This window comes from Nerophis ophidion, linkage group LG05 (genome assembly GCF_033978795.1).
Source record: "Nerophis ophidion isolate RoL-2023_Sa linkage group LG05, RoL_Noph_v1.0, whole genome shotgun sequence".
Lineage (NCBI taxonomy): Eukaryota > Metazoa > Chordata > Actinopteri > Syngnathiformes > Syngnathidae > Nerophis > Nerophis ophidion.
In genome coordinates this window covers 7,520,807-7,544,806 of record NC_084615.1, presented here as the reverse complement: position 1 = coordinate 7,544,806, position 24,000 = coordinate 7,520,807, and the positions used below count along the sequence as shown (strand labels likewise).

The following is a 24,000-nucleotide window of genomic DNA, read 5'->3' as shown; positions in this document are numbered from 1 at the left end:
AAATACCAGTCCTGAGAACATTGAGTTATTTTATATAAAAACTGTAAATTAAGCAATTATGGTCGATTCCCTTAATCGTAATTATTTTTGTAGTTAAGGTTAATAAACAACCTGGGTAAATAACTTAGATTTATATCGCGCTTTTTTTAACCTTCGTCTTGTGTTAGTTTTAGTTTTTAAGTGCATAAAAGAACCACATAAATTTATTTTTATGCATCAAGGCTTTTTGACTTTGTCAGGAACCTCTATTTCAACAAAATAAAACTTGTTTTTTATTGTTTCACTAAATTATAAAATGCTCTGGTTGAAATTATGACCTTGGTGTTGTTAGGGTCGGTTTCGACCCAGTTATAAAAATAAGACTATAAAGCACTAAACACAGTGACGGCCAGCTTCTCTCCCAATCATGTGAGCTTTAGTGGATTCTCATTTTACCTTGTTATCCAGTACAAAAACAAACAAAATTTATGTGGTTCTTTTATGCATTTAAAAACTAAAATGTCCAGACATTTGTGGTCAATTCAGTATAGAGTTGTTACTATGTTAAAATTATTAAAATGAAAAAAATAAATAAAACACATTTATTTAAGAGATGTGTTCTAATACCCCTCAGTAAGGGTCAGGTAACACAACAACCTTTTTTTTTTTTTATATGATTCTCTTGAGGTTCGTTTTACCATTTTTTTCAATTGAAATCGAGGGGTATACTGACAAAAAAAAAGGCCCAATGGCCCACACCAAAAATATTAAAACCAATATTTTCATGGATAAGGAAGCCTAACGAGGTAACCAAGAGATGAGAAACAAATTGGATGATAGATAATTGTTTTTAGTGTATTTTACAGCTGATTTAAGACATGGGTCAAAACCGACCCGTTAACATAAGAGATGGTAACAGAAAGCTAACACAAGAGGAAGGTTAAACACTCAATGCGCTCACAGAGAAGTGGGACTCAACATTTATTCACACCTGGTGGTGGTAAGCTACATCAGTAGCCACAGCTGCCCTGGGGTAGACTGACGGAAGCGTGGCTGCCGGTTTGCGCCTACGGCCCCTCCGACCACCACCTATCATTCATTCATCATTCATTCACCAGTGTGAGCGGCACCGGGGGCAAAGGGTGACGTGTCCTGCCCAAGGACACAACGGCAGCGATTTTTTAAAAGTCAATAGGTGGGAAGCGAACCTGCAACCCTCAGGTTTCTGGCCGGCCGCTCATTTGAAATGTCTTTGTATTCTTGATAAGGATATCTTATTAAATACTAGCAAAGTGCTTACTTATGTCTGTGTTCATTTAGAATCCTGTGCTCATCTTCGGTTCTTAGCGCATGTGCCTCACAATACGAAGGTCCTGAGTAGTCCTGGATTCGATGCTGCGCTCGGGATCTTTCTGTGTGGAGTTCGCATGTTCTCCCCGTGACTGCGTGGGGTCCCTCCCTGGTAATCCGGCTTCCTCCCACCTCCAAAGACACGCACCTGGGGATAGACTGATTGGCAACATTAAAATTTTGACCCTACAGTGTGAATGTTGTCTGTCTATCTGTGTTGGTCCTCTGATGAGGTGGCGACTTGTCCAGGGTGTAAAATGCCTTCCGCCTGATTGTAGCTCAGATAGGCACCAGCGCCCCCGTGACCACGAAGGGAATAAGCGGTAGAAAATGGATGGATGGATTGGGTTTTTCTGGGAGTTTTGTGTGCAGAAACATTGTACATTAAGTATGTTTCCCTTCCTATTTTCTATAACGTCCTCCTAGTTCTAGGACATAGTCACTCCTCAACCAGAAGATTGAGTTTATATTCACCTTTTTGACCTCACGCAGGCAACATTACTTGTCTGCTCATGAGCTGTGTGCCTTAGTGCTCAGAAGGCGGCATTTAGTCATCATTTTTTGGGGGGGAATAGTACAATCTTTACCTACTCAAAAGTACACTGCACCAAAATACCCTCTTGTGGACACAATCCTGAAAAGCAAACCACAGATTTTCATGTATGATTATTTTCGCATTGCTTTGGTCTCCCCAATTGTTAACATTCACTCAGCTTTTAGTTTTGTATATGTTGAAGACAAAAGACGCAGCAATGATGGACTCATTCCTCATTAAATGCCAGTCATGATTTTTTTTCTCACTCTGTTATTAAATGAAAGCGATAGGTGCTTCAAGTGGATTGGCTGGCCGGGGCGGCGGATGCACTGTGATTGGACGCGGTATTGATGGCGGAGGTGCGAGCCTTGTATCCATGCTAGAAGTGTCCATTCACCAGGGGAGGGACGACTGGAGGAAAGGGCGGAAAATAAGGGCTGAGCAGTGAGAAAGAATCCATCTTTTAATTCTCTGGTTTATAATGAATAGTCGATATATACTGCATGGCACTTTTTTTTTTTTTTAATTCCTTTTTTTGTTTTTTTTCATCCCTTGGTAATATTCACAAACTGTAAAAGTCTTCCCTGGGGAGCAACACACACTGCAGACATGTTTTGGTTCCAGATGCTTGTATCTGGTGTGTGTTTGTGTGAATGTGAACCGCATTCACACCTCCACGTATACACAGCCAGGCGGACCAGCCTGCCCTCGGCTGGGTCCGTGCCGCAATAGGACAAATGTTTAGTAAAGCTCATTGCATGCTGTCGTTTTTTAGGAGTTTAATGCTACCAAAGTAGCATCCTTGTTTAAAAAAATACATGCAAAATTGTCAATCGTGCCACCAATTGCTGTTTGTATGGCCGTCTTGGCTAAAGTACTGCAGTACTTTCTGATGCTTTACACCAGTGGTTCTCAACCTTTTTCAGTGATGTACCCCCTGTGAACATTTTTTTTAATTCAAGTACCCCTTAATCAGAGCAAAGCATCTTTGGTTGAAAAATAGAGATAAAGAAGTAAAGTACAGCACTATGTCATCAGTTTCTGATTTATTAAATTATATAACAGTGCAAAATATTGCTCATTTGTAGTGGTCTTTCTTGAACTATTTGGGAAAAAATATATTCATATAACTAAAAACTTGTAGAAAAATAAACAAATGATTCAATTATAAATACAGATTTCTCCACGTTCTATGTACATTTCAGTATGTTTAAGTTTGAAAACGGGGTTCACAATAATAGCAGGATACTAGAATCCACCAAGCAGTGAGTTTTTGGAATGCATATATGTTTATGGCGCAGTGCGAGAGTGGCCGTGCGCAACCCGAGGGTCCCTGGTTCAATCCCCACCTAGTACCAACCTCGTCACGTCCGTTGTGTCTTGAGCAAGACACTTCACCCTTGCTCCTGATGGGTGCTGGTTAGCGCCTTGCATGGCAGCTCCCTCCATCAGTGTGTGAATGGGTGAATGTGGAAGTTGTGTCAAAGCGCTTTGAGTACCTTGAAGGTAGAAAAGCGCTATACAAGTACAACCCATTCATTCATTCATTCACATAGAAGTAATCATCAACTTAAAGTGCCCTCTTTGGGGATTGAAATAGAGATCCATTTAGATTAATTAACTTCATTCTAAAAAAGAAATCTTTAACATCAATATTTATGGAACATGTCCACAAAAAAATCGAGCTGTCAACACTGAATATTGCATTTTTGCATTTTTTTTCACAGTTTATGAACTTACATTCATATTTAGTTGAAGTATTATTCAATAAATATATTTATAAAGGATTTTTTAATTGTTGCTATTTTTACAATATTTAAAAAAAAAATCTCACGTACCACTAGGCATACCTTCAAGTACCCCCAGGGGTACGCGTACCCCCATTTGAGAACCACTGCTTCACACCATAGGTGTCAAATTCAAGGCCCGGGGGCCGAATTTGGGACCCCATATTATTTTAAGATGGGCCACCACACCATTTATGGGGCCCCACTGTATTATTTTATGTGGTTCTGCCACATTATTTTAAGTGACCAGTCACATCATTTTCTGTGGCCCGCCGCATTATTTTACGTGGTCCGGCGCATCATTTAGATGCGGCTCCTTTCATGTGGTCTATTGCGTCGTTTTATGTGATATGCGGCATTAATTTATCCGGCCCAACATGTCATCATTTGATGTGATATGCAACATTGATTTATGTGGCGCGCCAAATCATTTATGTGGCCTGCAAAATAATAAATCACTTTCTAATTAAATGCATGTCATATTATTTTAAGATAGGCCACCACAACATTTATGGGGGCCCACCGTCTTATTTTGTGTGGTTCTGCCACATTATTGTAAGTGACCAGTCACATCATTTTCTGTGGCCCGCCGCATTATTTTACGTGGTCCGGCGCATCATTTAGACGCGGCTCCTTTTATGTGGCCTATTGCGTCATTTTATGTGATACGCGGCATTAATTTACCCGGCCTGACATGTCTTCATTTCATGTGATATGCCACATTGATTTATGTGGCGCGCCAAATCATTTATGTGGCTTGCAAAATAATAAATCACTTTCTAATTAAATGCATGTAATATTTTTTCAATGTTGACAGAAAAATGTACTGCATCCGATTGTAAATGTTGTTCACTTTATTATTGTTGAATCTTACAACAGGCAAAGCACGTTATCCATCAATCTGTTAGTACAAATGATAGTAATCAATAACAGTTTCCTATGCAAATTGTATAAAGAGGCTATTAGACAATTATATTATATATCATATCCCGCTTCCGCCATCCTAGTCACTGCCGTTGTGTCCTTGAGCAAGACACTTTACCCACCTGCTCCCAGTGCCAACCACACTGGTTTAAATGTAACACAGATATTGGGTTTCACTATGTAAAGCTCTTTGAGTCAGTAGAGAAAAGCGCTATATAAATATAATTCACTTCACTATATTCATATATGTTCAGTGTTACATGCGGCCCTCTGAGGGCAGCCAAAATTGCAACGTGGACCCCAATGAAAACGAATTTGACACCCATGCTTTACAGGATGAATATTATTAGGCTTCTCTCATTGGGATCAGAATATTGGATTTCAAGATTGATGAACGACCACTATCCATCCATCCATACATTTTCTACCGCTTATTCCCTTTTGGGGTCGCGGGGGGCGCTGGCACCTATCTCAGCTACAATCAGGCGGAAGGCGGGGTACACCCTGGACAAGTCGCCACCACATCGCAGGGCCAACACAGACAGCCAGACTACATTTACACTCACATTCACACACTAGGGCCAATTTAGTGTTGCCAATCAACCTATCCCCAGGTGCATGTTTTTGGAAGTGGGAGGAAGCCGGATTACCCGGAGGGAACCCACGCATTCACGGGGAGAACATGCAAACTCCACACAGGAAGATGCCGAGGCTGGATTTGAACCCAGGACTGCAGGACCTTCGTATTGTGAGGCAGACACACTAACCCCTCTGCCACCGTGAAGCCCGAACGACCACTACAGACTCATAAATGTCAAGACAGTTGCAGCAGGAAGTGTGCATATTTCATATTTTGATAGTAAATTGTGTTGCAAATGGGTTTCTTATGGATTGCATGACCAAGCAGTGACTATCAAGTAGGTTCTGACCACTTGGATTCATAGAAAATGTAATCCCGTTTTCGTGATGTTATCAGGTAATCTCTTTTTTTGCACTAGAGTTAAGAAAACTATGTTAGTTTGAGGTTTTTTTTCATACATTATAGTACTTAAGGATGTTACTCTAAGGCAGGGGTAGGGAACCTATGGCTCTAGAGCCAGATGTGGCTCTTTTGATGACTGCATCTGGCTCTCAGATAGATATTAGCTGACATTGCTTACTGAATAATTCCGCTGGCAATCACAGCGTCAAAGATAACATTCAAAATATAAAACATTGTCATGCATTTCAATCCATCCATCCGGTTCCTACCGCACCGGTTCAAGAAATCGCATCAATGGTAAGAAGTGTCTTATTTATTGTTGGTTAGCTTCAGAATAACAATGTTATTAAAAAGAATAACAGACTTATTATGCTCTCAAAATGTTGGTCTTACTTAAAAATGCACGGATTTAGTTGTATTCAGTCTTAAAAAAAATATTATATGGCTCTCACGGAAATACTTTTTTAAAATATTTGGCTTGTATGGCTCTCTCAGCCAAAAAGGTTCCCAACCCCTGCTCAAAGGCATTCCTTCTCATATAGTGTGGGGCGGGGGGGTCACATATGTATCATTATATGCACTCGACTTCACTGTAACCAAGGTGGGAGACGAGGAAGAGCGGTGTGTTGTATCCTTTGATGTTAATGAGCTTGCAGAGGTACAGTTATGACAGTTTTATGGACAAATTATATTTATATGGGCTTCACGGTGGGAGAGGGGTTAGTGCGTCTGCCTCACAATACGAAGGTCCTGCAGTCCTGGGTTCAAATCCAGGCTCGCGATCTTTCTGTGTGGAGTTTGCATGTTCTCCCCGTGAATGCGTGGGTTCCCTTCGGGTACTCCGGCTTCCTCCCACTTCCAAAGACATGCACCTGGGGATAGGTTGATTGGCAACACTAAATTGGCCCTAGTGTGTGAATGTGAGTGTGAATGTTGTCTGTCTATCTGTTTTGGCCCTGCGATGAGGTGGCGACTTGTCCAGGGTGTACCCCGCCTTCCGCCCGATTGTAGCTGAGATAGGCGCCAGCGCCCCCCGCGACCCCAAAAAAAGGGAATAAGCGGTAGGAAATGGATGGATGGATGGATATTTATAGTAGGGCTGCAACAAACGATTATTTTGATAGTCGATAAGTCAGCGATTATCCTAATGATTAGTCGACTTATCAGATAATAAAGTGTACACATGTTTAATGGCTCAAATTTTTTCATCCATCCATCCATCATCCATCTTCTTCCGCTTATCCGAGGTCGGGTCGCGGGGGCAACAGCCTAAGCAGAGAAACCCAGACTTCCCTTTCCGCAGCCACTTCGTCTAGCTCTTCCCGGGGATCCCGAGGCGTTCCCAGGGCAGCCGGGAGACATAGTCTTCCCAACGTGTCCTGGGTCTCCTACCGGTTGGACGTGCCCTAAACACCTCCCTAGGGAGGCGTTCGGGTGGCATCCTGACCAGATGCCCGAACCACCTCATCTGGCTCCTCTCGATGTGGAGGAGCAGCGGCTTTACTTTGAGTTCCTCCCAGATGGCAGAGCTTCTCACCCTATCTCTAAGGGAGAGGAAACGGAAACTAATTTGGGCCGCTTGTACCCGTGATCTTATCCTTTTGGTCATGACCCAAAGCTCATGACCATAGGTGAGGATGGGAACGTAGATCGACCGGTAAATTGAGAGCTTTGCCTTCCGGCTCAGCTCCTTCTTCACCACAACGGATCGGTACAACGTCCGCATTACTGAAGACGCCGCACCGATCCGCCTGTCGATTTTTTCATCAACTTCTGAATGCATTCTAAGGTATTTTAGGCATGTGCTTACAAACAACAAAGATGTTTTGTGTTGTTACCGTGCTGGGAGGACGTTAATGAAACTGCCTAACAATAAACCCACTTAAGAAACCAAGAACTCGCCCTCGATAATTCTATTACATCATTGGGCAGACACGCTGTTTATATTGTGGGAAAGCGGACGTGGACACAGGTAACAGTTCGAGATGCCACCTCAGTAGAAGCATTTAAGTCTCACCTTAAAACTCATTTGTATACTCTAGCCTTTAAATAAACTCCCTTTTTAGACCAGTTGATCTGCCGTTTCTTTTCTTTTTCTTCTACGTCCCACTCTCCCTTGTGGAAGGGGTCCGGTCCGATCCGGTGGCCATGTACTGCTTGCCTGTGTATCGGCTGGGGACATCTCTGCGCTGCTGATCCGCCTCCGCTTGGGATGGTTTCCTGCTGGCTCCGCTGTGAACGGGACTCTCGCTGCTGTGTTGGATCCGCTTTGGACTGGACTCTCGCGACTGTGTTGGATCCATTGTGGATCGAACTTTCACAGTATCATGTTAGACCCGCTCGACATCCATTGCTTTCCTCCTCTCCAAGGTTCTCATAGTCATCATTGTCACCGACGTCCCACTGGGTGTGAGTTTTCTTTGCCCTTATGTGGGCCTACCGAGGATGCCGTAGTGGTTTGTGCAGCCCTTTGAGACACTAGTGATTTAGGGCTATATAAGCAAACATTGATTGATTGATTGATTGAGGATGTCCTCATTCATGTCCGCCTGAATTTCGGGAGAAAAATTGTCCCGGGAGTTTTTCGGGAGAGGCGCTGAATTTCGGGAGTCTCCCGGAAAATCCGGGATGGTTGGCATCTATGGTTATCACTGGCAATGTTTTAGCCATTGACCCCATTTTGCCCGGAAAAACACGAGTGATGACGTCGACGAATACAATTGTCGGCAAAAAGTGTTACTGTGGCGCAGTGGGAGAGTGGCCGTGCGCAACCCGAGGGTCCCTGGTTCAAATCCCACCTAGTACCAACCTCGTCACGTCCGCTGTGTCCTGAGCAAGACACTTCACCCTTGCTCCTGATGTGTGCTGGTTGGCGCCTTGCATGGCAGCTCCCTCCATCAGTGTGTGAATGTGTGTGTGAATGGGTAAATGTGGAAGTAGTGTCGAAGCGCTTTGAGTACCTTGAAGGTAGAAAAGCGCGATACAAGTACAACCCATTTATTTATCATTTATATTTGTCGACACTGTCGTCTGATCGTTGCAGCCCTAATTTATAGTCACAGTGGAGAGTGGGCTCGAAATGTTTAATTTTTCTAGAGGGAGCGTGATAAAAAAATGTTGGAGAAGCACTGCTCTTAGGTAATTCTTGCATTATTTGCCTGATTGTTTTGTACGTGGCCTGTCTGTTCCACTACAAGGTGATTTTAAAGCCAAGTGTGTCTGCCACCCCGCAGCTGTAACCTTGACAGGGAAGAAGAGATAAGGGTGTGAAGGCTGGAGGGATAAATGTAGTTCGGGTGTTGACGTTACCATGGCGAAATGTGTCAGACCGCATCAGGCTTACTGTGTTCCTGTCAAATCTGTGGTCTTGAGGACTGAGAGAAGAGAGCCGGTTGCACCAAATTGCTCGAATGAAACAGTTACAATACAGAAAAAACATATTTATTCTACAGCATTGCATTCTGTTGGTAGAATAACAATGAAAAATGAAGAATTGGGCTTTTCTGATGTTTTTATCCAATTTTTTAGTTGTAAAGGACATGAATAAGGACGGAGATGGAACATATATCCTTTGAAGCTCACCACTCATTTTTCTTCGAACAGCACGGGCACCCTGGCAGTTTTGACTTACCATGAGTTATTAATGAGGCCATGTTAGGTTTCTTCCTCTGCACTTAAGGCTCAATTTCTCTCCCTTTCTCTCTCTGCAGCCCAAGGTACCAAATTCAGACTGGAGATATTCAGCCTCCCTGAGAGCAGGTGGCGTGATGCAGAGGTAAGCAGCCAACCATTTGGTTTCTGCACTTTCTTTACGCCTCTACACATTAATCATGTTTTTGGTTGATGGCTAATGGCCACCGTTTGCGGATGATAAAACAGTGTTTTGTTCAGGAGAGAATACACAAAATCTAATATAAATACCAGAAGAAATCCATCCATCCATCCATCATCTTCCGCTTATCCGAGGTCGGGTCACGGGGGCAACAGCCTAAGCAGGGAAACCCAGACTTCCCTCTCCCCAGCCACTTCGTCTAGCTCTTCCCGGGGGATCCTGAGGCGTTCCCAGGCCAGCCGGGAGACACAGTCTTCCCAACGTGTCCTGGGTCTTCCCCGTGGCCTCCTACCGGTTGGACGTGCCCTAAACACCTCCCTAGGCAGGCGTTCGGGTGGCATCCTGACCAGATGCCCGAACCACCTCATCTGGCTCCTCTCGATGTGAAGGAGCAGCGGCTTTACTTTGAGCTCCTCCCGGATGACAGAGCATCTCACCCTATCTCTAAGGGAGAGACCCGCCACACGGCGGAGGAAACTCATTTCGGCCGCTTGTACCCGTGATCGTATCCTTTCGGTCATGACCCAAAGCTCATGACACTAGGTGAGGATGGGAACGTAGATCGACCGGTAAATTGAGAGCTTTGCCTTCCGGCTCAGCTCCTTCTTCACCACAACGGATCGGTACAACGTCCGCATTACTGAAAACGCCGCACCGATCCAGAAGAAATGAACACATTAAAAAGATGGTTTGACAAAAACTATTTATGAATCTCAGTAAAAATAAAATAATGCTATTTGGTAACAGTAGAAAAGAAAATCAAACCAAATAGCAACCAAATTTCTAGGTATAATGATTGATGATAAATTGAACTTGAAATCTCATGTAAAAAATATACAACAAAGTAGCAAGAGACTTGTCAATAATAAATAAAGCAAAACATGTTCCGGACCAACAATCACTTCACGTTCTCTACTGCTCGCTAGTGTTACATATCTGAGTTATTGTGTAGAAATTTGGGGAAATAACTACAAAAGTACACTTCATTCATTAACAGTGTTAAAAAAAAAAGATCAGTCAGAATAATACATAATGTGGGATATAGAAAATATACATATTGGATCAAAAATACTGAAATTCCACGACATAGTGAAATTGCAAACAGATGTGAAGTGAATTATATTTATATAGCGCTTTTCTCAAGTGACTCAAAGCGAATTACATAGTGAAACCCAATATCTAAGTTACATTTAAACCAGTGTGGGTGGCACTGGGAGCAGGTGGGTAACGTGTCTTGCCCAAGGACACAACGGCAGTGACTAGGATGGCTGAAGCTGGAATCGAACCTCCAACCCTCAAGTTGCTGGCACGGCCACTCTACCAACCGAGCTATACCGCCCCAATAAAATCAAAGTATTTTATTTTATTTTATTAAGATCAAATTATACGTAAAGAAAACTTGTCCAGGGTGTACGCCGCCTTCCGCCCGATTGTAGCTGAGATAGGCACCAGTGCCCCCCCGCCACCCCAAAGGGAAGAAGCGGTAGAAAATGAATGGATGGATGGCAAACTTTTACCTGTTACCCAAGAATAGACATCAATTCTTCTCAAAAAAGAGGAGAAATATAATCTTAGAGAAAATGCTATTTAAAACGTTTGTATGCACTGTTGCGTTTTGACCAGATGTTCTGCCGGTCACCCCCCAAGTTATTTTGATGACACATAAGCTGGTTTTAAATGAGAGTAGCTATTTTACAACACTTAAGACCTTCAGTATATCTGAATGTGGAATGATGATGATGGAATGGATTAAGCAAATAAATCGAGCAATGTACTAATATGATCCACTTCAAGAAACTCTTCAAACTTAAAAGTGTTTACAAAGTACAAAGAAGAAGAACTATGATAAACATTCTGAATGTATTCTATCCATCCATTCATTTTCAAAACAATTGTACTTATCTCACCATATGAAATGTAACTTACTTCACCGAGTATTATTTATTTATTTGTTTTATCGTGATTAATTATGGAGTATATAGATAGATAGATAGATAGATAGATAGATAGATAGATAGTACTTTATTTATTCCGTCAGGAGAGTTCCTTCAGGAAAATTACAATTTTCAGCACAATCCCATTCAAGATCAGACAAACATTACAGGGAGACAGAACAGGATCGCTGACGGGTCTGCCGGCTTCCAGCGCCCCTTACAAAAAAGATGACATACAGGTAAACAAGGGGGGGGGGAGAAAAAATAGAACATTAAAATAAAATTTAAAAAAAATTCGGTCTTAGCCTAGGCCCTGGAGTGGGGGTGCAGACTGAGGCCAAGGGGAAAAACAAAAAAAACAACAACTCATATTGTGAAGACATTGAGAACAGGAAGTGAACAAAAGTTTTAGCAACTCTTATGTAAAAGAAAAGGGGTAGGATTAAATGAGCTCTGCTTCTTCCGACTCCTTTTCCAACGAAAAGAGAAAACCGGGAAACTGGAAACTTTGATGTACTATGTTGTATGCTTTCATGTTCAAAATAAAAATAAACTCAAACTCAAACCAGGCGATTTGGTAAAAATGCAATTCATGCACCGCAAGCACAGGGTAATAATAACCTGTAGCCAATATAAATAATCATCACTTCGGTACCTGTGCATGAACATAAATGAAATGAATGAATGAATGAATGAATGAAATATGTTTATTTCAGTCATATAATCAATCAAATCAATCAACCATTTTGTGTGATCAGTTTTACAGTACATGTTATATGTATACAATTATGCACATTTACACTCGAACGAAAAGAAAAATAATGACCAAAAAAGGGATAGACTGAAGCCGAAGCTTATATTTGCCTATCCTATACCTTCACTGGAGATTAGATTGCCTGGAACATCAACGTTAAAAAAAAAAATAATCAAATATCAATGGGATGAAAGTAATTGTTACCATATTTTATAATTTTCAATTATTTCACCTTTCAATGTTTTCTTAAACCTTACACAGGAAGTGCATGTCTTCAGCTCATCACTGAGCTTCTTCCACCCTTTAACTCCTAAAACTGTAATACATTTGTATTTTATATTTGTTCTCGCTTTACCTATATCAAAAATCGATATCCCCCATAAATTATAGTTTTCTCCTCTTAAATGAAATAGCCTGAGAATTCAAGCTGTTGTTCTTTACTCGAAACATAATTTCCATTGTTTTTAAAAACGCAATGTCTGAAAATTTTAACACATTTGAACTCATAAATAATGGATTGGTATGTTCATAGTAGCAGGCTTTGTGTATTATTCTAATGATCCTTTTTTGAAGTTTTATTATTGGGTCTATGTTTGTTTTATAAACATTTCCCCAAATTTCAACACAATACGTTAAATATGGAAAAATGAAAGAATAATACAACAAATGCAGGCATTTCTTATTCAGCATGTGTTTTACTTTATAAAGAATAACAATAGATTTGGATATTTTTCCCTTTATATATTCAATATGCGGTTTCCAAGACAGTTTATGATCAATTATTATTCCCAAGAATTTAGTTTCATATACTCTATCAATTTCCACTTGATTTAATTTTAATTTTGCTTCACAATTTCTGAATTGTTTGGACAATAATCAAGCAAGTACTTTTTCTAATAAGTGTTACGTTATTACATTTTTTTAAAGTTGTTTAAAAGCATTAATGCTTATCTTATTATTAGAAGCTAATGGTTTTATTGAACAACAACAGACAGTACACATTGTCACAAAAAAATAACAAAACACTGATTCAAGCATAATTAAACAATTACATTTACAGATATGGCTTCCTATAAATTTTATTTTGTCAATAAATACAGAAGCTTGTTACCTTGCAAGACCCCCCAGTGACTGGCGGAAAACCTCCAATAATGAACACACCCTTAAAAAACCCTAAAATTGCCTATTTTTTTAAACTCTAAACCTACTATACTTTTCATAGAGCATCTCGATTCAGTTTCAGACAGTAAAACAAACTACATACTGTATACAGTATTGTACAAATCGTGATGTTACATAATATTTCTGGAAAATGTTGAGTGACTTGTGAGACAGCGTTTTTTTGCCGAATTCATAGCCATATAACAATTTTTTTTTCTTTTTCCAACAGTTAGTGCAATCAAACCACTTTGTATTTAAGATACTGTTGAATAAAAACTAATTGTTTGAAATTTTAAAAGCATGCAGGCCACATAAGTCTGCAAATATGTGCAGAGGAAAATGGCAGGGATATATTGCAACTATAAAGAGATGAAAGAGAGACATGAGGAATAAGCAGTAAGGGTGTAAAAAAGCAGATTTTCTAATTAATTGGGATTTATTTTTATTCGTAAGGATTCTTAATCGATTAAAAATAATCAACAATCTATTATTTTTTTTGTTCTGTCCTGTCAACCCACTCAGGCAGGTTATTGTTTTAGCTCTTCCTTATCTGCTGTACAGATTTTAATTAGACAAAGACACATATTTGATACTTCTTTTTGTCGCCTTATTTGAAATGTTTAAGTAGCATTTTATTAAACAAAACCAGTTTTCTTTTAAGTAACGTACAAATGTATCAGAGCTGTGTATCTATTTTATGGAGGATTGTAGTTAATTATATAACTGGAACCCAATATTATTGAAAAGTATTGATTTTGAATGGAGAATCGATTCTGAATTCAATCGTTACCCTCCAGAATCAAATTGAATCATGCGATACACAAAGATCCAAAGCCCTAGTAAGCAGTGTCTGATGCAGGTCAGGTACTCAGCTTGAAACTTGTCTATGGAACATGATTGAAGTGATTGCAGCGTGATCACATTACCCACAAGGCACTGGAGCCCCCGAACCTGCTGTGGGACCAAATGGACCCGACCAAATTAAGGCTCAATTTGCATAAATTACACCAATAAACTGCTTGGATGAAGGAGACATGGGTGTGTAAATTGTTTGGTGCTTGTATTCTGTTCCGTGACATGTTGGCTGTCATTGACATTTGCACAGGTGCACATAGTCATTCTGTGCGATTGATATGTAATGAATTAAAATATTCTGTGTACGACATATCTGTAGGCGAGACACAATTATCTTGACACTTACTTGCCATATAAGCTAAGCCTGTGTGACTATCATGCATATTACACGGATCTCCAAATAATTACAGCAAATGATTTTAATGCTTGCATAAAGCAGATGAATGTATTAAATCTTTCACTGATGTATTCCCATTTGCTCCCCTTTAATGGTCATGTATGTTCACACTGTGGCATTATCAGATTTTGGATAACACTAATGGCGCTGACCCATTTAACAATCTGATTTACCACATTACCTACAGAACGATGATACATTCTGTGCGCTCATTTTAGTTATGATTTGATATACATGAGATATTAAGGCAGGAGTGTCAAACTGATTTTATCTCAGAGGCCGCATGGAGGAAAATCTATTTCCAAATTTTGGTATAATAACATGAAAGTACCAGGGGCGTCACTAGACCTAATACTTTACTGGGGCACACCTGGGGCACAAATAATTCATGTGAGCGTGCAAAGCGCGCAAGCAAAAACATTTTTAGCACTTATTTATCATAAAAAAATACATAAATAGTGCTTTAAACTATGAAATCACACCAGATGATGTTGTATGGATCTTTGATTAACCACCTGAAATTAACTCATGCATTTGACCTAGGTGTGCACTTTTTTACTCCAGACTTCTAAACTGCTACTGGTGAAAGCAAAAAAGAAGAGCAATGAATCTTTTTGAAATATTTATTGCAGTAATCATCAGCAAATTTAACATCTACAAAAGTAAAACAAAACATATAGCACCCCTACATCTCTGGGTTCTTTAATATTATTTAATTTCCATTTATGGCAATGTGGATAATCCTATTTCAGATACAAAAACTATAAAATATACATAAAACAATAAAGCCACAGTAGTAGAATAAATGAACAACTGTTGTGTGTCTGTTCAGAGAATCATTTTCTGAGAAGTAAACTGTAACGTCTCCTTTTCATTTCTGCAAAGTGGTCAATCACTCTGGACAGACATGGAAATATTACAGTAACTGTTATACAGTTGACCAGTGGTTCCCAACTGCTGGGTCGTGACATAAAAGTGGATTGTGTGTCATTTTCAGTCAGATGTGTGCATGAAAAAAAAAAAAAGTTTAGGGAGAAAAAACTCAAATTGTGGCAACAAAACCAGATATTTTTAGCCATTTTTCTAGTGACTATTAGTGAGTATTTTAGCAAAAGGCAAACCGACTAACAAGTTGGAGGAGGACTCAGGACAGACATGGAAATATATTTAAAAAAAATCTAAATGGGGCAACAAAACCCAATATTTTCAGCCATCTTTCTGAAAACAAATACAGAAATGTTACTATTTTTTCTGGAAACAAAATCAGATACTTTAGCTGTAGCCATTTTTCTGCTGACAAAACAAGATTATTTTAGTCAAAGTCACAGCGATTAACAAGACAAGTCTACTGTGCTATTTTTCTGTGAAATAAACTTGAATGATTTAAAAATGTGGCTCACGACTTGATGATATGGAAAAATGTTTTTTTTCTTCCTGAAGATAAAACCATTTGAGAAGCACTCAACTCACACATGCTGACTCCAAATCATCATTGATGCAGAACCAGCAGACACTAACCAACATTATGTTTCATGTTCATTAGAAATTCCCCCGACAGCTCGTACAGCAAATGAATATGTTTGTCTTGATACAAGGAATAACGTTAGCTAACTTAGCATCAACTTAAGACAATGATGTTGCCTAGCTAGCTAGGACTTCACTTACATCTCTCATTCCTCGCTTCTTCTCTGCTGCGGGCGAAAAACTTTCTTAAATCCATCTAGGAGTTACAGTTTGAGTCAAATCAAAATCAAAATATTGTAATTAACGAATTGTTGTTGGCTAACGTCACCTACCTCACACAGTGATTCGAATCCCCCCCCCCTCTCTCTCTCTATCAACCAAAGTCTCGATCCACACGTGAATAAATCACCACATTAAGTAGCCATGTGCTCATTGTTATGTGGAGTGAATACAGTAGCAATCAATTACCATACTAAGTAGTATGTGCGCTGTTGTCTATGTGATGTAGACTTAAAACTCTGAAGCGTTTTTTTTTTTATTGGTGACATTTTTACTGGGGCACTGCAGATCAACAGTGGGGCACGTGCCCCAGTGAAATATGTCTGGCGACGCCCCTGAAAAGTACAACTACGACAACTTTAGATTGTTTTCTTTGTTTCCCTTCAGCCCAAATTAGAACAAGCACATTCTGAAAATGTACACACATCACAAATAATTGACAAAACACACCAAGTTTGTTGAAAATTCAGAAAAAAAAAAAAAAAAATTGGTGCAGTTTCAAAAACACCATGAAGAAGATAGTGAATTTAGACTTAATCTCAGTGTGTCTTTACAAAACAATTCAATCAGGATTGAACGAAAAATTAAATAAAGCATTAATAAAAATAACTATCAACTACCTCATTTGTCATTGCCACACATATTAATCCGATGCTAACCCAACAAACTATACAAACTGACGTAGGAGTTCAAGATGGTTGACTTACTCTCTTCCTTCTAGGGATCACTGTGTATCCATAGAAACATTACCAACAGATATAAAGCATTAATAAAAATGACTATCAACTACGTAATTTGTCATTGCCACACATATTAATCCGAAGCTAACCCAACAAACTATACAAACTGATGTAGGAATTCAAGATGGTTGACTTACTCTCTTCCTTCTGGGGATCACTGTGTATCCATAGAAACATTACCTACAGATATAAAGCATTAATAAAACTGACTATAAACTACCTCATTTGTCATTGCCACACATATTAATCCGATGCTAACCCAACAAACTATACAAACTGATGTAGGAGTTCAAGATGGTTGACTTACTCTCTTCCTTCTCGGGATCACTGTGTATCCATAGAAAAATAAAAGCTGTGCAATGTGTGAACTGTTTCAACAAACCCAAAATAAAAATAAAAGACTGACAGTATTGCAGTAAATCTCATATTGTTCACTTTCTTTCAATTTAAAAATGTGTTGAATTTGTTTTGCAATGGGTCGAGAGGAAGAATTTGCAGCCCACGCTTTATTGTGTACCTCTTGCTTGGTATACTTGCTCGCCTCCAGTATAAACTATTTGCTTGCCTAACATAATTTCTATTGCGACATCCAGTGGACACATAATGAACTGCGTTTTTTTTGTTTTTGTTTTGTTTCATATTTAAAAATGTAGCTCAATTTTACACATAGCAAACTCATCCAGCAGGCCAGATTGAACCTGTTTGCGGGCCTGATCCGGCCCGCGGGCCGCATGTTTGATACCCCTGTATTAAGTGCTTATAGAGAAGGGTCATTCATCAATCTTTTTTGCAGACCTTAAGATGCATTAAACATATAAAACACAATACAACACATTAAAAACAAAACACTAAAACATAAAAAAAAACAATAAAACATAAAAAAAATAATAATGAAAAAATGTATATAGCCCAAATGTCAGTTTCTAACATACAAACATCTGTGCCAATGGTTCCACAGTCCAGATGAGCACCTAACAGAACTGCAGCCAGGGTTCGTTAACACAGTGATTATTAATCAATCAACCAATCAATGTTTACTTACATAGCCCTTAAATCACTGGTGTCTCAAAGGGCTGCACAAACCACAACACAAACCACTATGACATCCTCGGTAGGCCCACATAAGGGCAAGGAAAACTCACACCCAGTGGGACGTCGGTGACAATGATGACTATGAGAACCTTGGAGAGGAGGAAAGCAATGGATGTCGAGTGGGTCTAACATGATACTGTGAAAGTTCAATCCATAACGGATCCAACACAGCAGCGATACATGGCCACCGGATCGGACCGGACCCCCTCCACAAGGGAGAGTGGGACATAGGAGAAAAGAAAAGAAACGGTAGATCCATCCATCCATCCATCTTCTTCCACTTATCCGAGGTCGGGTCGCGGGGGCAGCAGCCTAAACAGGGAAACCCGGACTTCCCTTTCCCCAGCCACTTCGTCTAGCTCTTCCCGGGGGATCCCGAGGCGTTCCCAGGCCAGCCGGGAGACATAGTCTTCCCAACGTGTCCTGGGTCTTCCCCGTGGCCTCCTACCGGTTGGACGTGCCCTAAACACCTCCCTAGGGAGGCGTTCGGGTGGCATCCTGACCAGATGCCCGAACCACTTCAACTGGTCTAAAAAGGGAGTCTATTTAAAGGCTAGAGTATACAAATGAGTTTTAAGGTGAGACTTAAATGCTTCTACTGAGGTGGCATCACAAACTGTTACCGGGAGGGCATTCCAGAGAACTGGAGCCCGAACGGAAAATCGCTCTATAGCCCGCAGACTTTTTTTGGGCTTTGGGAATCACTAATAAGCCGGAGTCTTTTGAATGCAAATTTCTTGCCGGGACATATGGTACAATACAATCGGCAAGATAGGATGGAGCTAGACCGTGTAGTATTTTATACGTAAGTAGTAAAACCTTAAAGTCACATCTTAAGTGCACAGGAAGCCAGTGCAGGTGAGCCAGTATAGGTATATATGTATGTATATAAAGTATATACAGTATAGGTATATATGTATGTATATATGTATATAAAGGTATATACAGTACAGGCGTAATATGATCAAACTTTCTTGTTCTTGTCAAAAGTCTAGCAGCCGCATTTTGTACCAACTGTAATCTTTTAATGCTAGACATGGGGAGACCCGAAAATAATATGTTACAGTAATCGAGACGAGACGTAACAAACGCATGGATAATGATCTCAGCGTCTTTAGTGGACAGAATTGAGCGAATTTTAGCGATATTACGGAGATGAAAGAAGGCCGTTTTAGTAACGCTTTTAATGTGTGACTCAAAGGAGAGAGTTGGGTCGAAGATAATACCCAGATTCTTTACCGAGTCGCCTTGTTTAATTGTTTGGTTGTCAAATGTTAAAGTTGTATTATTAAATAGAGGTCGGTGTCTAGCAGGACCGATAATCAGCATTTTCGTTTTTGTGGCGTTGAGTTGCAAAAAGTTAGCGGACATCCATTGTTTAATTTCATTAAGACACGCCTCCAGCTGACTACAATCCAGCGTGTTTTTATTTCATTTTCAGACATAATTCATTGAGCAAATCAGTGATCGGATTGAAATAACTGATCAATGGGGCGGCGTGGCCCGGTTGGTGAATCGGCCGTGTCAGCAATTTGAGTTTGATCCCCGCTTACGCCAACCTAATCACTGCGGTTGTGTCCTTGGCCAAAACACCTAACCCACCTGCCCCCGGTGCCACCCACACTGGTTTAAGTAGCTTAACAATGTAGATGTAAAGCCCTTTGAGTTTTTAGAGAAAATCGCTGTATAAATATAATTCAGTTCAATAATAATAATTATAACAAATTAAAGCTGCAAGGAGCGATGGACGGGACCGCTTTGGCTGCGACCCAAGCCCGGATAAGCGTTAGCTAGCCGGCAGCCAACTTAACAAATATTTCACACGAAAGGGAAGCGCAACTAATGAACAGTTGATAATACAATATAGATATGTTTATGTAGTATCCCTGGAATATGATTAAGTACCAGACAAAGGTGATTTATTAATTGTTAGCAAACAATATTTTTAGCTAAACCACAAGTGAAAAAAAGCATACAGCTCTTACCTTGGATGCAATCCAGAGTAAACGAGAGATGGACGGGACAGACAATTTATGTATGAACAAAGAACCAATCACAGCCCTTCAATCAGAAATGTCATATAACTTCATAATATGAATGTAAATATTAATACTATTATTACTAATATGAATATTAATGTAATATGAATGTTAATATTATCCAAATATTGTGTCACTGGCGCGTTTATGCCATTTATAAGATTACATACTGGGAGCGGTAGGAAAAAAAACAGAATAAAAACGACTAACTCTCTGTGTGAGCGCACGACGGCCATCTTAGAAATGTTTTTCAGCGCAGCGGTTCTTTGAAGGCTAATAAAATCAAAACTGGACCATTTATTGTCTTTACCGTAGCATAAAAAGTGCAGATGGCCTTAAAACGCCACAACAGTCAGGCACCATATGTAAATACCCAAAATAAGGTGAAGTAATGTGAATTATATTTATATAGCGCTTTTTCTCTAGTGACTCAAAGCGCTTTACATAGTGAAACCCAATATCTAAGTTACATTTAAACCAGTGTGGGTGGCACCGGGAGCAGGTGGGTAAAGTGTCTTGCCCAAGGACACAACGGCAGGGACTAGGATGGCGGAAGCGGGAATCGAACCCGCAACCCTCAAGTTGCTGGCACGGCCGCTCTACCAACCGAGCTAAACCGCCCGAATATCGGATGGTTGTTTTTACGATATGCAGGCAAACGGCAACTTCAAAACATACCGGCTTAGCTACGGCACCTGGCAGCCATCTTTTTAAAGATGATCACAGCGCCTCCCCCACGAAAGTTGGTGCGTGCGCAACAGCAGCAGACAATACGCAAAAAAAAGAAGAAAAAACCGTCTCCCTCCCTTTGAATTGGTTTTCAGCGCAGCGGTTCTTTGAAGGCTGATAAAATCCAAACCGTAGCAGTGATTAAAATTTTTAATCAGAAGGGTTCAATCTCTCTTCTCTTGCTTATTTGAAGCCGAAACGACAAACGGCCTCAGAGGAGATAATGTTTGGAAAAAAAGCGACATTTTTGAGCCAACTTTTGTATTGAAGTGGGAATAGCAAACTTCCTGTTGATTTTAGCTGGTAAGGGTGAGTGTATGAAATATAGGTCTAACTGAGACCTACATAGTAGTGTTTTGTTTAATGTTTCCATGACGTTCCTACTGGAAGTTAGAGACAGTTTTGTCTGTGTTTTCTTCCTAGGGGGCGCTAAAGCGCAATTTTGAGTTTTGGGGTTTGTTTTTTGATTAGACCGCACATGTTGCCAGTCCTGATATGTGTGTCAAATTTGGTGAGTTTTGAAGAATGTTAAGGGGGTCAAATTACAGCTCAAAGAGGCGGCGGAATAATAATAAAGAATAATAATAATAATAATGATAAAACCTTAGAAATACAATAGGGCCCTCTGTCCCAAAGGGACATTCGGTCCCTAAAAAATGTATCCAGATGATGCTCATGCTGAAAATGTGATATTTTATAACATTACCTATTCTTTATGAGGGATTACAATATTCCATATACTCTGAATGCATTTTTATATATTTTTTTCCCACTGAAATATTTGATATATGTCTTAATTATTAGTATAACAGTATCAAAGTTAATGAAAAAAATATGCACACTTATTTCCTATGTTGTGGTTTTCTCTTTTTTGTTGCTTTGTCTACAAGAGAGGGTGCTAAAATCCCAAAGAGCCAGTGTGAAATTGTAAGAGCAGTCGTCTGCAATCCATAGTCCACGGAATGATATGGAAACATAAATCCCAGTCTGAAAATTGCATGCATGGGTTTACTGTAAACCTGGAGCCTCATCCCCCAAATGTAAAACATTAGAGGTGAACCTTTTGTTTAATGACATGCAACACCAAAATACAGTACACTAACTGACTACATTAGATACACCTGCTCAGTCTAATGAGCTGCAATACATAAATATAATTGAATTGTGTTTGTAGGATACTGAGAAGTGTTTTAATAATGAATGGACCCCAGTGCAGTTTTAGACTACTGCAGGGGTGTCCAAACTTTTTCCACTGAGGGCCGCTCCACTGAAAAATCACAGCAAGCTGGGGCCATTTTGATATGTTTTATTTTATAAACCAATACAATATATGTTTACAAATATACATTTAGGCCTCCACTCAGGCTTGATCTTGGTGATACCAACAGGTTTTGGTCCAAAAACTATTAAAAATGTGTCATTATTCAAAATTATTATTATTATAGGCTTAAATTGCTAGATCAGGGGTGTCAAAGTCAAATACAGAGTGGGCCAAAATTTAAAACTGAACAAAGCCGCGGGGCAAGGTTAAAAAAATGAAACTTTTAATAGGGACCCAAACAAGTATTGCATTGAATATTGAACAAGCAAGGCTTATATAACTTCATTGTGACATGCAAAATCGAGTTTCAAATAATAATAATAATAATTAAAAAATATCAATGGCATATCAAATAAAATGTAAATAAAAATTGAGTGCCTCTTTTCTATTTGCAGCCTTCTGAGGTAAAATATCAAAATAAACTTTGTCCACAGGCTAATAATACATTTGAAAATAAAATAACAATAATGAATGAATCAAACATTCAAGCCTTGAAGTATCAAGAGAAAGTGCATGAATAAATTGTTAATTATTGCTCAGTTTGCTCCACTGATTTGCTTGAACAATGAATATAGAACAAGCAATAATTATATAACTTAATAGTGCAAAATCAACATTCAAAAAAAAAATGAATGGTCAAATAAATACAATTTAAATAAAACATTTATTGCCTCTTTTCTATTTGCAGCCTTCTGAGGTGAATATCAACATTACATTTTTCTACTGACTAATGAATCTTAAAATAAAATAATAATAAGATGGGTGGGGTTGGTGGTGGAGGGCGGTTTTTGGTGGTAGTCAGTGCTGCAAGGGATTCTGGGTATTTGTTGTGTTTATGTTGTGTTACGGTGCGGATGTTCTCCCAAAATGTGTTAGTTATTCTTGTATGGTGTGGGTTCACAGTGTGGCGCATATTTGTAACAGTGTTAAAGTTGTTTATACGGCCACCCTCAGTCTGACCTGTATGGCTGTTGAGCAAGTATGCATGGTATTCACTTAAGTGTGTGTACAAGTCACATATTTCGCGCTGTTTGTATGGAGTAAAAGCGGATGTGACAACATATTGTAGACAACGCTAAAGGCACTGCCTTTTTAGTACCGGCGGGCCAGCTCTAATGTTAATTTGATATTGCCTCAAGGGCCAAATGAAATTGTACGGCGGGCCAAATTTGGCCCACGGGCCAGAGTTTGGTATCCATGATCTAGATCAACATTAGGTCTATCTGTCAATATAAGATTAAAAAAAAGAAAAAAAAAGTTGAATGCTCTTTTTGTCAAAGAAAACCATTTGTTTATAGAAAAAACACAAAATATGCAATATTTTTACCCTATAACATTTTTAAGTGAAATATTTTAGATTATATAATAAATGTAGCTTTAAAAAGGTCAACAAGTCATAACAACATTGATTCTTTATTATTTTTTGAGCAATGGCACTTAAAAAAAAAAAATCACACTAAAATTATTGGGCATCCAAAACGGTCCTATTCATTAAAGTGTTAAAAAATAAATTATTATTATTTTGTTTACTTTCAACATCCGTCAATTATAAGTTTAAAACAAAACCGTGTGGCAAACACAAAATATGAAGCATTTTACCCCAACAATATCTCAGAAAGTGCAATATTTAATGTGACGTAATTGGAGCCTTGAATGGGTCAATAATTCATAATGACATTGATTTTGATGCATTTTTTTTTTTTTTTAAAGACAGAAACATCCTGCATGGTAGCTTTGTGTTATTAGAGTCACAATTACAACATTTTCTTGTTAAATTTCACATGTTTGCTCTTTTATACCACTGTTTATGTTTTGTATTTTTTTAATCATATTTTTAGAATGGGCC

The 24,000-nt window shown here is 39.3% G+C and overlaps 1 protein-coding gene across 11 annotated transcripts in view; it reads left to right on the top strand.

Annotated features, from left to right (window-relative positions):
* The window catches only part of LOC133552588 (protocadherin alpha-C2-like), a 248,141-nt gene that overhangs the window by 189,069 nt on the left and 35,072 nt on the right, over window positions 1-24,000 (top strand). For all 11 annotated transcript variants that reach the window (XM_061899863.1, XM_061899862.1, XM_061899860.1 and 8 more), the window contains one exon: window positions 9,268-9,332. In XM_061899863.1, coding sequence (XP_061755847.1) covers window positions 9,268-9,332 — 65 coding nt within the window. The remainder of the gene's footprint in view (window positions 1-9,267; window positions 9,333-24,000) is intronic.